At 47.7% G+C, this 15,644-nt stretch overlaps 1 protein-coding gene across 2 annotated transcripts in view; it reads right to left on the reverse strand.

Annotated features, from left to right (window-relative positions):
- The window catches only part of LOC122170694 (sodium- and chloride-dependent GABA transporter 2), a 29,279-nt gene extending 13,635 nt beyond the window's left edge, over positions 1–15,644 (reverse strand). The window contains exons 1-7 of one of the 2 annotated variants that reach the window (XM_042837808.1): positions 15,342–15,644; positions 11,294–11,506; positions 8,453–8,587; positions 7,231–7,371; positions 6,678–6,762; positions 3,942–4,074; positions 894–1,028 (exon numbers count right to left, since the gene is read on the reverse strand). In XM_042837808.1, coding sequence (XP_042693742.1) covers positions 894–1,028; positions 3,942–4,074; positions 6,678–6,762; positions 7,231–7,371; positions 8,453–8,587; positions 11,294–11,501 — 837 coding nt within the window. In that variant the 5' untranslated portion in view covers positions 11,502–11,506; positions 15,342–15,644. Of the gene's footprint in view, positions 1–893; positions 1,029–3,941; positions 4,075–6,677; positions 6,763–7,230; positions 7,372–8,452; positions 8,588–11,293; positions 11,711–15,341 lie in introns of those variants that run through there. The other variant, XM_042837807.1, reaches the window with a different exon arrangement.

A 15,644-nucleotide genomic window follows, 5' to 3' on the forward strand; every position in this document is an offset into this window, starting at 1 on the left:
GCTGGACAGGATCTCTGTGCACTTCACACGATGAAAACCAGATCTCCTTCAGCTGCAGACTGGAAGCCCTAAGTTAAACCTGCTCAACCAGAGTCACACCGTGCTGGAGGAACTGGCAAATTCAGAGCCCCCAGCAGCCTTAGCACATTGTCACCACACTCCACTGACCCTTGCTCCTTGCATCAGGCAGAGATGCCCACACTTGCAAAATTAACAGCAGAGTCAACACTAGGGCTAGAGCAGAAAGAGTTAATGGGGTTACAAAGGGTTTTGCTGGCCTATTTTCCAAGCAGGCACCCTTTAATCTCCTTTGGAAACACCTTCACACAAAGGCTGGTACAGCAGCTCAGCTGGAGCCAGGATTTAATGTGGAAGAACTTGTCCCAAAGAGATTAACAGCAGCAGTCAGGCACAGACTGTCCAGCCAGGCAGGCAGGAATTTCTCAATAAGGACTTGGGGGGGGGGAGAAGGACAGCCAGGTCCTAGGGTGCATCAAGTCATCCTCATTCTCTCCTACCTCCTCCTCCTCCTCACCCCTGCAACCCCAGACATTACAGAGCCCCCAAGCACAGTGGTATCCCCAAGAAATGACTGGTTCAGTTGACATTGCTCTCTCTGAGGGGGGTAAACCCACTGATGGCTTCTGCCACCTGTGTTCTTCTTGCTCCCAGGCAGTTCAGACCCACCTCAGATGAGAAAATACAGGAAGGGCACAGGGGAAGGCCAAGGGCCATCCGTATCATAGTCCTGCCTTATATCCAGTGTAGGTAAAGAGGAGACAGATGGAAGGAATTGGGAGAAAGATAGTATGGAAAGAAAAAAGAAGGAAAGAAGATAGCCACAGGCATCCAGGCAAGCACAACTCAGCCGTTCATTTTTTCACCGGTCTTACCTGAGGATCCCCGAGTCGACTGAGGTCTGGGTAAAGGTAGAAGAGGATTCCCTGGGATGCCCCAGGCAGGGAGACTCCCCTGATCAGCAGGACTACCAGCATGAGGTACGGGAATGTGGCTGTGAAGTACACCACCTAGAAATGGAACGTGGGAACACGCATGAGCACTCCAAGCACCTTGCTTTTGCCTACACTGAGAAGAAATGCATTTTTTTATATGTGCCCAGGAACTGCGTGGTGTGGCACAGCATGTTTGGAGCCAGAGAAAATCTTGCTAGTCCTAGGAGTGAACCAGAGTGAGAGTTGGGCTGTCACGAGAGCAACTCCACCGAAGACAGCAGTAATACTTGTCTGCATCAGCAGAGGGGCTGTGCATCCCCAGCTCAGTTGCTAATTGCTGTAGTGTGCCACAATACCACATTGTGCTCTGTGTTTCCAAATTGTCAAACTAGTCGAGGTCTGATGCAGCCTCCCCAGCAGTTCAAGTAGCGTCTTTAATGCCTTTGCATTGCTCCTGCACATTCAAGACTTATTGATCACCTTTAAAACAGTTGCTCAATTTGTTGTATCACACTGGGCCAGCAAAGAAATGTTGCTCCTTCAGGTTTTTCCTGTGTGGACGTGCTGATCAGCACACTTCAACTTAATGCTACCTTACAGCTCTTTTCTCAGCTTCAGCAGTTACGCACTGAAGAACCGAAGAACTTCTCTAGAGGAACCACAATATGTGATGCTGTGAAATCATCTGTTTCTCCCACCTGCCCATCCATCCAGAACGAGCTGTTTCAAAATCCCCTTAAAGCACACCATTCCCTGATGGCAGGGAGAGGCTTCTGCAGCAGAGGAAGTACTGCCAGCAGCAAGAGGATGATTTCCCTGAGCAACACAACCACCTTCCCTCTTCCCTGGATAATTCTTGTGAGACAAGCAGTGCTTCAAAAAGATTTTTTCTGGATCCATCCTGTTGATATACTTTATTTGAATAAAACAACATCCAAAGAACCTGACACTGCCATGGGAGCCCTGCTCTAAGTTGAGATACACGTTTTGGTAATTCAGTCTTGTTATGTAGAAGGACAGAAGGATTTGAGTGATGTCTTGCCCTTGAAAAACAAACTCTTTGCTTATCACCTCTGCCTGCAGCCCCAAGTTCTCTACGCATTTAATACACCTTGCTCTATATATCACAGCGGTCTGGGGTAATGTCACAGAGATCAGTGAAAAACATCTCCCTGCTGGGGCTCATGATTGCCTGAGATGTCTGCGCAAGCAGCTCCATCCCTGTCTGTCTGAATCTGCATCCTAGATGTTGAAGGAACCCGGGGACAGCATTCTTCAACACTGGCAAATGCCATCATTCATTTCAATCTCAAGGTTTCAAGAAGGCTCTGATTTAGAGCTTCTCAGTGACAGTTAATCAAATCTATGGGTCCTGCGAGTTTAACAGTCATCTCTGTACTTACCACAGAACCAAATTATTGCTTCAGGATATGACAGGATGAAAGTCTAATATTTCTCAGCTCACGAAATCAAAATATTTGAAACAGAAATCTTAAAAATAACCCATTGCCTTTCAGCCTTGGTGCATTTTCTTCCAGGGTGGCAAACTGCATACTTTCAGATGGATCTCTAAAAAACATCAATTTTAGGAGCTCAGAACGCAATCTGCTTGTTCTCGTGTGTATGGTTCAGATTCTGGACTTGGTAATGTCCTGTGTGCCTGTGAGTGCTCACATGTTGAGCTTTTCACTCAACAGTCACTTACATCTGCACTGAGACCAGCGGCCTGGATTTGGAGAATGTTTTCTTGAATGGAGAGTTCCAAACTTCCAAACTATCTGACAACATGAACATCTGGATCCAATAAGATATTACTCAATGCTTGGCTCAAAACCAATCTTTTTATTTCTTGGGCATTGTTAGCTCTAGCTCCATCACCAGGAACCTTGCCGGGACCAGTGTGATCGTTCTGTCACATGCTGGTCAACAACATCCAGGGTTTATTTGAACCTGATCCACACGCCTCGGCAAAGTGATTCCATCTGTGACAACCTCCTGCATCTGTGAGAGCTCCCTGGGGACAGGCAATCTCTGCATCTGAGGATGCAAACTGCTGTGTAAAACTGTTCTGTGTAGGACAAATTCAGTTCAAGGGCTGATAAACCAATGGGCCATGTATCTCTACTGGAAGGTTTCTGTTTTCATCTCACCATTGCTAGTCCTTTTTGCTAAGAGTCACTTGCATTTAGCACTGAACTCAGATCTGAAATAGATTGGATTTGTTCTCAGCACTTCCCACACTATGTTTGCTGTACTTTCATATCATTTTTGCTGTTATTATACTGCCTCTGCTTTCTTTTACCAGGCCACTACAGCAAGCAGTTGCTCTTTTCTTCTAATTTTACTCCATGGAAACCAGGAAATATTGTCTCTGCAAGCTGCTTGACTTTGCCTTCATGTTTCACAATTCTGGACTATCCTGGAAGCAGGAGGAACTGATAACATCCATGCCATCAACTTGATGGAAATGGATGCAGCTACAATTTACAACCCACCACACTGAAGAGACGCCGTCTAGATAACATACTCAACAATTTCACTTCCATCTGTTTTTGCTGCCTCCAGACTGGGAATGGGTCAGGAGGCAGAAGTAGAAACAAATTGTGTCAGTGCTGCAACAGAGGGAGGAGGCAGGGGTGAGGCAGCTCAGGATGGAGCTGGATAGTCTCACCAACCTGCCTCGGAGAAATACCTCTGTGATAACCAGCGTGGCTAAAAAAGGAAATCTTATACATGGGGAATGCAAGCATCTATAGGAAGAGCTAGGACCAACAGGAAAGACAAAAAGAAGATCCCCATGATGCTGAGGCAGAGAAAGCTTTAAGTATATGGGCGTTTACTATCTAATAAATGAGAAAATATCCAGCAGGGGCACAAACTGTTCATACTGTGGCAGAAGGGAAGGGAACTTGAACCACCTCTTACACACAAAGATAGCAATGGCTCCTGGGCCAGCACTTGGAGGCTCAATGTGAGCCTAGAACTCACCTTTCCTGTGGACTTGACTCCTTTCCAGATGCAAAAGTAGCACATGATCCACGCCAGCAGCAAACACAGGGCCAGCTCCCAACGCAGGCTGCCCAGGTGCTGGATGCCATCAGAAATCTTCAGCACTCTCCTTCTGTAGAGGGAGAAGAAAACAGCACCCAAGTGTCTCCAGTGTCGGCCACCAGTGTTCCCAACACACCTCTCACCACATCTCCAGAGCACCTAACAACTTTGAGGAGAAAGGATGTTCTACAAACAAGACCCAGCTCTGAGCTGCAAGCTGCAGAGGTGTCAAACTGTAGCCCACTACTGGAATTAGACTACTGGACCAGTACTACCAGCCTGGAGGTTCACACATGGATTCTACACTTGCTCTCAAGCTGGGCTGTTGGGTCAAGACATTTCCTTTCCCCCTCCAACCTTTAGTGTTTCTGCTCCCTCTTGCACTTACCAGCTTACAAGGCCAAGGACTTACAATCTCACCCTTGCCTTAAAGCAGCTTTCTGAGCTATGGGTATGGCAGGTCTTCCTCACCATTTACAGAAGCAACAACTCATTCTTCTCCTTCTGTCTTCTATGCTGCACTGATGGATCTGAGTGTGAAACTGTCCCAAACCCCAAAGTCCTGAGATGAGCAGAGAAGGACATGTGCTACCTTAGAGCCCCAGCAGCAGTGTGTACAGCACGCTCACAAACCCACCCTGTTGCAATTATCCCCAAATCAAGTTTGCATTCCTGGAGAACCATAGTCTGAGATGGATTGAGAGGATAAGAGGGGTTCACAGGAAATCAGGCTGTTCCTCTGAATATTTTATTTTCATCTTGCTTTCTTTCCTGCTTCTAGGGGCATGGACTCTGTAACCAGTGAGGGAAGAGTAACCAGTTAGTGTGTAACTAACAGGACACTGTACCACAGCCAGGAACGGCCACAGCAGTGTGCCTTCACCCCAGTGGCAGGTCAGTGCTTCCCTAGGAAACTCCTGCCTCCTGCACCCTTTCCCCAACACTACACTGGAAATTTCCAGTCCTGTGTGCTGGCACTTCAGTAACACAGGGATGCTCACAGTGGTGAAGTAAGCATCAGCTTTTCCAGCAGCCAGCCTCAGGAAGAGCAGTCTAAGTTCATAACAGCATCTAACTGCCTGCAAGCAGTTTAAAGGAAAAAAGTAAAAGGGAACTGTAGGAGAAGAGGAAAATACCAACTACGGAAGGAATAAATGCCATAAGCTTATTAGCAGCAATGTATGCAATCAGTGTCTTCCAGCCTGTAATGATCTCTCTGCTCACAGGCAAATGCAAGTGAAGTGCTTCGCCCTGTGCTGCCCCAGGGATGCTCTAGGGACATGATGTGCTCTGTGCTGGTGGTACACAGCAGTGAGGGCACAGCTCTCTACCAGCCACTGTTCACCAGGTAATCTGTGGTGGCAGCAGGGCTTGCCTTCTCAGTCTTTCAGCAAGGACTTGGTACTGGTCTGTGTCCATCATCAGAGAGCCAGCAGGTCTAAGCCTTCATGCCAGAAATAAAGGAACTCTGTACTTTGGAGTAAACTAGTGCATGGGCACGAGGGAAGGAGACCATGAAAATGAGGGCACAGATTTTACCAGGCTGTGAGCTGAACTCGGTACTTTGTTCTCATTTTGGTAAGCTTCTCCCCTTAGAATGGCTTGCATATTAGCCACTCTGAAATAAAAATGTCTAATATCTAATATTCATTATCTACTATAAAAACATCACTAGTATGGATCCCTTTAGTAATTCAAAAGGCTTTAAGGTTTCCTCCTCAACAGCTTACCATGCTAAAGCTCACAAAACATGCAGACAAAGACCCACCACAGTGATGCTGCAGAGTGGATCACCGCAGATCTCACCCCGCTTCCAGCTGCAGTCTTAGGACCCATATCCTGAGCATGGACACAGCCACCAGGCAGGTCAAGGGCTGCAACCTATATATAAATCCTGATCGAAGCACATGGTTATGGCTCTCATTTCCTGAGGCAGTAATGAAGTTTAATGAGGTTTGTACCCTTGGTGAGTCTGATCCATGGTTTGAAGATAGGGAACATACAGCCAATTCACCTGCATTGCAGGAGAAAACAACTGTATAAGGGAGTTCATGGGTGGCAGTGAAGAGAAGCAGCACAAACAGGGAAAGGGGAGAGCAACAGCAGAGGAATAAAGGAGAAGAAAAAAGATCGAGAATCAGAGGAAGCAAAGCAACAGTGAAGCAAGGTCTTGCACAGAGTCAGCTGGCCTTCGTTGAAGTCAGTGAGAGAAAGAAGCTGAAACAGTCCCGGGGTATGTGAATACAGTGTAAGACTTACATGTCCATTTCACTGGCTTTATTGCCCTCTTTATAAGTTTTAATGAAAAACATATTTTTTAAAATATTTTCTTAATTTTATATATCAGCAGGATTCTATTTTTTATATGCAGCCCAAGACAATTCCTCTTCACTCAGTGCATCCCAGGCAAACCAAAAGGCTGGACACCTCTGGACAAGTCCACTGGCACTGAGACACACCAGCACAGCTCTGGACAAACACCACAGGCTCAGTGATGCCATCCTTGACTGACTGTGCTGTCCCCAAGAGCCTTTGCCCTGATCTGACCAGCTTGCTCACTGTGACCTCTTCTGACCAGCGTGGTTTAATAGGAAGTACCTCCGCAGGTTGGTTCATTGCCCAGGGATTGCTTGTCTTGGAAGAAAGAGGGATACCAGCCCGTCCTTTACTTACTCCCAGAACTCGATGACTGGGGAGGTGGCATTTTCACTGGTCACATTTAGGGTTGAATTCGCCCTCTGAAACTCCATGCAGTTCCCTGTAGGAGAAGCCCAGGGAGGGAAGGAGTGTGAGTAGTAGTGGCTGGAGTACTGAAGGATCAGAAAAAATGCTCCCTTTCCATCCACAGTGTCAGCACTCATTAGTATTGACTCAGAGACAAACTTTGAGTAGTCCCAAAGACGCACCAAAGCACCCTCCAGGTCAAGGCTGGCAAGAAACCTGGGACAATCAAGAAGATGGCATTTAATTTTTCCTTCCAGCAGGCACAGAGAGCAGTCCCAACCAGCACTGGCTCTGTGGCTAACACACAACAGGATGATGGGATTTTTCATCACTGCCAAAGAGGAAGATAGCCTCAGTGGCTGCAGCTTCTTCCCCAAAGCACCAGCAGCACAATCACTGGGGGCTCCCCACACCTACAAGCCCCACTGTGACTCAGTTTTGGGTTTCATGGGTTCAGCATGGGCATACCTTTTCCTGGAGCCAAAGGGTCCTCCACACCTACCTGTGTTCCATTCATGATCACAGCTGCCCCAGGGAAGGTCGATGGTGAATGAACTGAAGAGATAGAACAAGGCCCAGGCCAAGACAATGATGTAGTAGAAGTTCAGGAGCACAACGATGACCTGTGAGGCATAACCAATTCCTGCAGAAAGGAGGCCCCAGGTGAACCACATGTTGAAAGATGGAAGCAGGCTTCACCAAAGGCTCAGTGCCTTTCCATCTGACAGCCCGCACTGTGCTGCATCCCTGCCCCACATCTTGACTGTGCTGCTGGATCTACACCAACAAGCTAGCCACTCATGCCATCATCTCCTTTCCACATCCCACCATCTGTGCAGGTACTTTAACACAACCCTCACCAGCAGATGGACTTGGAGGGCAGTCACTTTGGGATGAATGTGCTCTTTGGGCCTCAGACCTACTGGAAATGCAGCCTTACAGGGAGCTGAGGTTCTAAGCATCAGGTGTTGCCTGGCCAGCAATGCAGACAGCTGAATCTGCCCAGCATCTCCAGGCCATGGGCAGTCCACATGAAGCAGTATGTGGAGTCCAGACCCAAGGCAGAAGGAAGGGCTGGGAGTCTGGACAGGGGATAGACAGTGTGTGGCTGGAAAACCACCCAGAGGGACAGAAACACATGACAGTGCTCCAGCTGCTGAATAATACCTATTCTACCAAAATTCAGTTTCCCATCATTTTTTCATCCTTCTTCCTTCTACACTGTTGGGGAAGTTTTTGTGTTAACATGCAACTTCCCTGATAGATGCCAGAGGAGTACCTAAAAGATTCGGTATGTAGGATAGAAGCTACTGTTAAGACCTGAGAGATCACAGAAAGTGACTTGAAACTGGATAATCATGCTGAAATAGTGCAAGAAGTGGATCTGACAGCTAATGATTTATTAAGACAGCTGACACCTTTCACCACGAAGATTTTAAGCCCTCCACAAACTCGGGAAAATGACTTAGCACCGATTTACAGGGACAGTAGTATATTTTAAGTAAGTTCCTGATAACTGCCAGGAGCATTTTCATCATTAGATCTTGAAGATCATTTTTATTGGGTGCAAAGCTTCTGTCCAGAGATCTGGACATGAAGAAGGAATCCGGGACGCAATGTTTGGTGAGAAGGCGTAATTTTGGGAAGGTTTGGGATCTACAGTGCGTGGTCAGAGGATGAGCGCAGTGTCCCCCCATAGGTCCCCGGACCTCAAACCCACTCACCTTCAAAGAGGGGACAGATCTTCCGCCAGGCTGTTACACCTCCTTGGCTGGTGTACTGTCCCAGTGCCGTCTCCAGGAAGAAGACAGGGATGCCACAGGTGAAGAGGAAGATGAGGTAAGGGATGAAAAAGGCACCTGGCAGATTCAAGCAGCACAGAGGAGAAATAAGCTCCTTCACGTGGCTGGATTCAGCTCATCAGTTAGCATCAATACAGGTTAGGGTTTGACCTACTGCAGAGGTTCTTCGCAGAAAAGGACCCGGGTGTTCTGGTGGACAACAGGCTGGCCACAAGCCAGCAGTGAGCTCTTGTGGCCAAGAAGGCCAATGGCATCCTGGGATACATTAAAAACAGTATAGCCAGCAGGTCAAGGGAGATTGTCCTCCTCTCTTTTCTGCCCTGATGAGGCTACATTTTAGACTACAGTGTCCAGTTCTAGGCTCCCAGTTCAAAAAAGACAGGGATCTCCTCAAAAGAGTCCAGTGGAAGACTACAAAGATAACAAATGGCCTGGAGTATCTCCCATATGAGGAAAGGCTGAGTAACCTGCATCTGTTCAGCCTGGGGAAGACTGAGGGGGGAATCTCATTAATGTTTATAATCATCTAAGGGGAGGCAGGAGGCAAATTAATGAGGCCAGGCTCCTCTCAGTGATGGATAGGACAAGGAGCAATGGCCTAAAACTTGAACATAGGAAGTTCCACACAAACATGGGGAAGAAATTCTTTATGGTAAGGGTGATGGTGCACTGGAATAGGCTGCATTGCCCAGAGAGGCTGTGGAGTCTCCTTCTATGGAGATATTCAAGACCCATCTGGCTGCCTACTTGTGCAATCAAATGTACCTGCTTCAGCAAGAGGTTTGGACTCAATAATCTCTTGAGGTCAATTCCAACCCCTGCAATTGTGTGATTCTGTGATCTTCAGCCTGAGAAAGTCCCTCTGAGATACCACATGGGGACAGCATGAGAAGGATGTATGCTGAGGAGGGTTGGAAGGGCATGGAAAAAGGGATTTTCCTCAAGTACAATTGCTCAGAGCGATGTGATTGCCTGAGAAACTTAGTACATGGGAAAGAAGATAAGGAAGGAAAGTCTCTAGCCTTTTTTTTTTTGTGTGTGTGTGTGTGCGCAGAAAACAGGTCTCAGTACTTGCATATAAATAAAAGAGAACATCCTGCTATAAAGTCATTATGGTTTTGGAACAAGTTGTCAGTTCCTTTTATGCTGATTATTCTGACTATAAAAGCACCAAAAAACTGAGGATACATGTAGAGTAATACCTCCACCCAGCCTGGGTTTGCTGATCAAAACAACATGCAAAGGGAAATGCATTACATGCAGTTACAGAAATGTATATCGCTCGCACCAGCAGCCAGGGCTGCCCTACAGTCAAGACCTGCCATGAAACCAGGCAGAGAAGGACGAAACCCATCAGGTGTTTGTTACCCCAGGTTGGCATTAATTGCAGTAACAGCTTTCATCCTGCAGAGCCTGAAGGATGGTCCCACAAGCTGCTCAAGAGCCCAGCTTCATTGATGACCTATTGAGGAGACTCAAGCCCTGCCTTCCCCCTACGTAGTCCTCTTCTGTGCCAGACAGATGCTAACTGGCTCTCACGTCAAGCTGACAGGAGTTCAGAAGGAATAACAATCCTCAGACACAAGCAAACTAAAAACTCAAGAGATTTCATTAAGAAGCTTAGCCAGCATGCATGGAGAGAGGGAAGAGGCTTGGGGTTCAGCCACAAATCCCACCTCACATTCAGTCCAGTGGGTTACAGGGCCACAGTGGGATGAGGTGATGCACTGCAGCATAGACCCACTGCCTGGCAGATGTAGGACGCTGCGTCCCGCTCCCTTCCCCGCAGCACCAGGGCTGCACACCAGACAGGCTGCCCCAGTATTTCCCAATCGGCCAGACTTGCCTGCCATGGGAGGGCCTGACGATAGGGAAATAACTTTTTTTTTCCTGTTTACATTTTTTTTCTGCCATTGCACAGAACTTAGATATGGCATTGCTAAATACTCTCCCAAGCCCTCTCTGAACTGTCCCCAGCCACCAGCACTACAGGGCTCAGCAGGCAGTGATGCCAGGCAGGCTTCAGGCCCTGCTGCCTGACAGGATCCATGCAGGGAGGGGAGCAGGCACTGCTCTCTCACAGCCCCACGGGAAGGGGAGCAAGAACAGCCCTCCCTTTCAACAGAGAATAACATTCCCAAGCTCATGGTGAAAAGGAACAAGCACCAAGCAAAGCACAGCGTGAAAGTAGCTAAACAGCAGCTAATCCTCTTTTGTGCCCTTGGGAGGAAAGCAGTTTAGCGGGGCCCATGAGACTGCCCCCAGCAAACAGCAGGGGATTTCAGCCCTGGCTCCCCAGTGCCCACCAACTCCACACCAAGTGCTGCATCCCCTCACCTCTGCCCTTCCAGAGAGCCCAATTAACAACTAATCACCAAACTGAGAGAGAAGTTCCCTCCCTGCATACCACCAAATCCAACCTGAGAATTGCTTTGGGCTTTCATGTTTTAAATAAAGTTTTCTCTCCTAAAAGGCTGCCTTAATTTAAAAGCAGGCACAAGATTCTGAACAAGTGCAGCCCGAGGGAGGCCAGGGGTCATTGCTGAGCTGAGAGACTGTGTAGCATTCACGTACCAGGTGACAGCCATGTTCCTTCTGACCCTTACGCACACTGCTCTGTGCCTCATCACCCTGCAATGGAGCCCCTGGGTTGAGTCTTACGGATCAGGCACTGCACGGCTGCTGCCAGTGGTGAGCAAGGCTCAATGCAGGTATCATGGTGGGAATGTGGTGACCAGTGAAGCTGGCTGGGGCTGCACTCACCTCCACCGTTCTTGTAGCAGAGGTAGGGGAAGCGCCAGACATTTCCCAGGCCGATGATCTCCCCAGCCACCGACAGGATGTATTCCAGCTTGTTGTTCCAATGCCCTCGCTCCAGAGTCTCATCCTTCTCTTCCTTCTTCTTCTCCATGCTGGGTTGTGCAGGCACCGTTTCGCCATTACTAACAGCACCAGGGACACTGTAATCCATCCCACCTTCAGAAAGAGTTTCCTTTGTTATGTTCAAAACAAGCTGTGCAATAAGGCCAAAATTTGGGCTATGGAGGGCAAGAGACGGGAGAGATGCACAAACACCTGCGTGCCAAACCCTTACTTGTTCCTTATAACGATTCCTGCTAGAAGAAAGGTGCCAAGAGCATATGTGAACTTTGCCTGGGCAAGCCATTATTAGTTTCATCACTTTTAATCAACCCATCTGAAAACATTCCTGCTTTTGGAAGCCCATCTGTCTGCAGAATCTCCCACAGCAGCAGAGACTGAGGAACAGAGCTCGAGCTGGAATGGGGTGAGAGTAGGATTTGAAACTTAATGAGAGGTCTTGTATGGGTTTCTTGTCACCTCTTTTGCCATTTACTAAGGTCTGGCTTCACAGACCATGTAGTGAAAGCCAGAAAGCACAGAAAATTTTTTAGATGTAGAAAGAGGACAAAATGAAATTAGAGTTTTTCTTTCAGTGGTGGCAGCTGTTAAGAGTGATTTACTAGATGTGACATAAGAGTAATTTGATTTTGAGGATGGTGCTATCCTTCCGTGTGCTGAAAAACTACAAATGCCACAGCCTCCCCAAGGTTCTGCCTATTCTGAGGAGGCTTTGGCAGTGACTCTGCAGCCACCAATTTTTTTTACTCAGAGGGCGGTGAGGTGGTTGCACAGCTGCCCAGAGAAGCAGTGGTGCCCCATCCCTCGAGGCACTGAGGGCAAGGTTAGATGGGGCCCTGGGCAGCCTGATCTGCTGGGTGGCAGCCCTGCTCAAAGCAGGAGGGTTGGAGGCCGGTGGACTTTGAGGTCCATTCCAAACCAAAACATTCTAAGATTCTATAATTTAGGAGGCTGGAGGTTTCAGCCTGTTCCTCGTGGGCATGATGCCCTCCTGGCTACAGAGCCCTGCAGGGCAAAGGCTGAGGGCAGTTGTTTGCACCAAATCCTGGTACTGAAGTTGGGACTGCTGAAGACCCTTGCACCACAAGGACACCTTCTTCCACTAGTTTGCCACAGGCTCTCAGCAGCCCTTCCAGCCTCAGCGTAATGCAGGAAATTTTGGCCATCCATTCACACTGTCACCAAGAGAGCAGGAAAAGGCACTGGCAGCAAATGACACTCTTCACGAGGGGAGGGGAAAAAAAAAAACAACAGGCAAAGCAGCACTTTGACCCTCTCCCTCCCTCCCTGCCCTGCCCTGCCCGGCCCCCTATAAAGCACTTGGGGAGGCAAAGAGGAGTGAGGAGCTCTCACAGGAGTTTGACAGCAGCTGCTTAGAAGGATCGGAGGAACCGTCAGTAGAAGAGTCAGAGTTAGAAAATGATTAAACGAGCAGAACGCGAGGTGACCTCTCATCCACATGAGACTCAGGTGGGCATGGGGGGCAGGAACGGGTTTACCTGGAGGATGGCACTGTCGGAGCACTAGCAGGCAGGAGAGGTGAAGGCAGGACTGAAAGGTGCTGGCGATTTAAAGTGTGGAAAGAAAAAATTCAGCAGTGGTGTAATCCTAGACTTCGCCCAACCCACATTCCTTCCCCCACCCCCCAGGGCCGGACAAAAACCTACACATGACTGATTTCATGGCCAGTGCAAAGGGGCTCTTTCCCCCTGCCTGCCTGTGAGAAGCTCTTGCTGGTGCCATTAGTCTCTTGCAGCACTCCTGGCCAAGGACTTCTTGGCTCCAGTGCAGTTGCACTTGGTGGTGCCGCTGCCTATCACTGGCTGTGGAACTGCAGGAAAAAGCATGACCCAAAATGACAAGCCTAGCCAAGGTGAGAGCTGAATCTTGGCTGAATGGGAATTTCATACCATGGGGTCTGCAGGGAATGTGGACATGGGGCAGCTCCCATGCCACACGTCACCACATGAGCTGCAATCAAGCATAACTGTGAAAACCAGCCCTGGATCCGCACAGGGTTGCAGCACCAGCAGTCAAGGCACTGGAAGGAGGTCCTCATCCTGCTGCAGGTCATTAACTGAAGGCATCAGGTCCGTGCTTGGAGGCCACAAATAAGGTACACAGAACTGGATATTATTATTCACAGTAGGCATGTTACAGCTGTGATAGTGCAAGGATGTAAATGAGGCAAGGCTTTAAAAAATACTTACTGCATCTGCTGGTGAATATCTGGGGCAAGAGAAAAAATCGTGATTTTAGGTATAGAGCTAGGCCTGCAAAGCAGTGGCAAAGTTTAAACTGTAGGCAGGCAGGCAGATCATAGAATTACTAAAGAAAGAAGAGAAAGAAAACACTGGAGCAACACCATGTTAATCAATCAACAGTGTGCATCCACACTGCTAGACTTCCCACAAGAGAAACAGGGAAAGAGAATTATGGAATCATATGATAGTTTGAGTTGGAAGGGACCCTTAAAGGCCATCCAGTCCAACCCCCCTGCAGTGAACAAGGACACCCACAGGTAGATCAGGTTGCTCAGAGCCCCGTCCAGCCTGACCTTGGGTGTCTCCAGGGATGGGGCACCCACCACCTCTCTGGGCAGCCTGATCCAGTGCCTCATCACCTTAATGGATTCCTTTATAGGAATCTGGAGCAGGAATGGATTCACTCAAAAGATGATCAAGTACACTACATGTACCTTTGTCACGAGAAGAGAGGTCTAGGAAATATGAGAGTGGCATCGTCCTCTGCACCTTACAGTGCAGTAAGTAATGGCACTGGCTGAAATACTCTGATGTAAAAAAAAAGGAAATAGTTTCTTCGCACATACTGCATAATTTAATATGCGTGATATCCATGGCCATTGCCATGGAGTATTGTTCAGAGCGTGACCTGGTCAATTCACACTGGATTCTGCTGCTGTAGGGCTTTAACAGATGCCCAAATAAAAGAGCCACCTCTTCAAGCTGGAGATGGCTGGAAACCAGGGAAAATGTTGCAGTGGGGAATTCTGCTGGAGCATGAGGATGGGAAAATGTTCTTGGAGACAAACCTCCTGACAGTCAATGACATAGTAAAATACTGAAGGTAAGGCAACAGTGATAAAAATAAAGAAAGCAAAGCCAAAGAGTTCCTTGCCTTGTGCAATGGATCCTTGTAGGCAGAGAGGAGATTGAACAAGGAAGTGTTTATATAGATTCTCAAAACTGTGGTGTGCATCAGCATCACTGCAGAAATGTCCCTGGATAACAATGATAACTACAGTGCACCAGTAACAATATTCTTATCAACCATTTATACAGAAGACAAACTAATGGGCAGGAACTAATGGACTACGATAGGAAACAGTGTAATCAATAACAAACTATTCAGCTTCTGCCTGGATAGATAAGACTGTGCTGAACACTACAATAAGTTTAAAATGAAAACAAATCTTCAGTGTAAACATAAGCAACAAGGAGAAATATTAAATCTACAAATACAAAAGAAAGCTGTAAAATCCTGAGCAAAGCGTGTTTAAAATAGAACATCTCTTTCAGTGCCTTCTGGGGAGAAAAAGGGAAAAGTCAGCATGGTTTTGAGAGATACTCCTTGAGAGATTGGAGAGCTTAAAAAAGATAATTTGATCTTTTTACTGAAGATGAGAAGAGGGCCAACATGTATCACAAAGAATCAGTGAAGAAAAAGATGAGCTGAATACACATTTTTAAAATTGCAGAAGGAAAGGAAACTGGGAGGGGCATTAATCAGCCCATCAGAGGCAATGAAAATCCAAAGGGAAAAAATGCACATGATGAAATCAGCCTGGATGCCTAAGATTATGCATCCGTATGGATATCTAAGCCTAAATGGAAGAACAAGGACGAGCAGAAGCAAACACTTGGGAAATAGATCTGCTAGAAACAAATAAGAGATATGGAATAAAGTGAACCTTGGGGATAAATATATGAACCAGCCAAGATGAGGTGAGTGCATTTCTGCTGGTCATATGCCGCTGGGTTGTTTCACTGTCCATGCTTCAGCAATGCCTCCCCTGGGTGCTGAGGAACATTGGGGTAAGGGCACATCAGTCTTCTCCTCCATGCTTTTTCTGGTGGCTGATGACAGGGCAAAAGGGAGATGGCTGCTGCTCCTAACCCATCCAGAGACTTGTAGGAGAGCAGCCAGGGCCTGGCCACTGCCCAGCTCCGGTGTCCCAAGGAGCAGAGAGCATTGCTGGATCCATGCTGGATTG

This window comes from Centrocercus urophasianus, unplaced genomic scaffold (assembly GCF_019232065.1).
Source record: "Centrocercus urophasianus isolate 14NV4802_14NV808 unplaced genomic scaffold, USGS_Curo_1.0 seq_73, whole genome shotgun sequence".
NCBI classification, from domain to species: domain Eukaryota; kingdom Metazoa; phylum Chordata; class Aves; order Galliformes; family Phasianidae; genus Centrocercus; species Centrocercus urophasianus.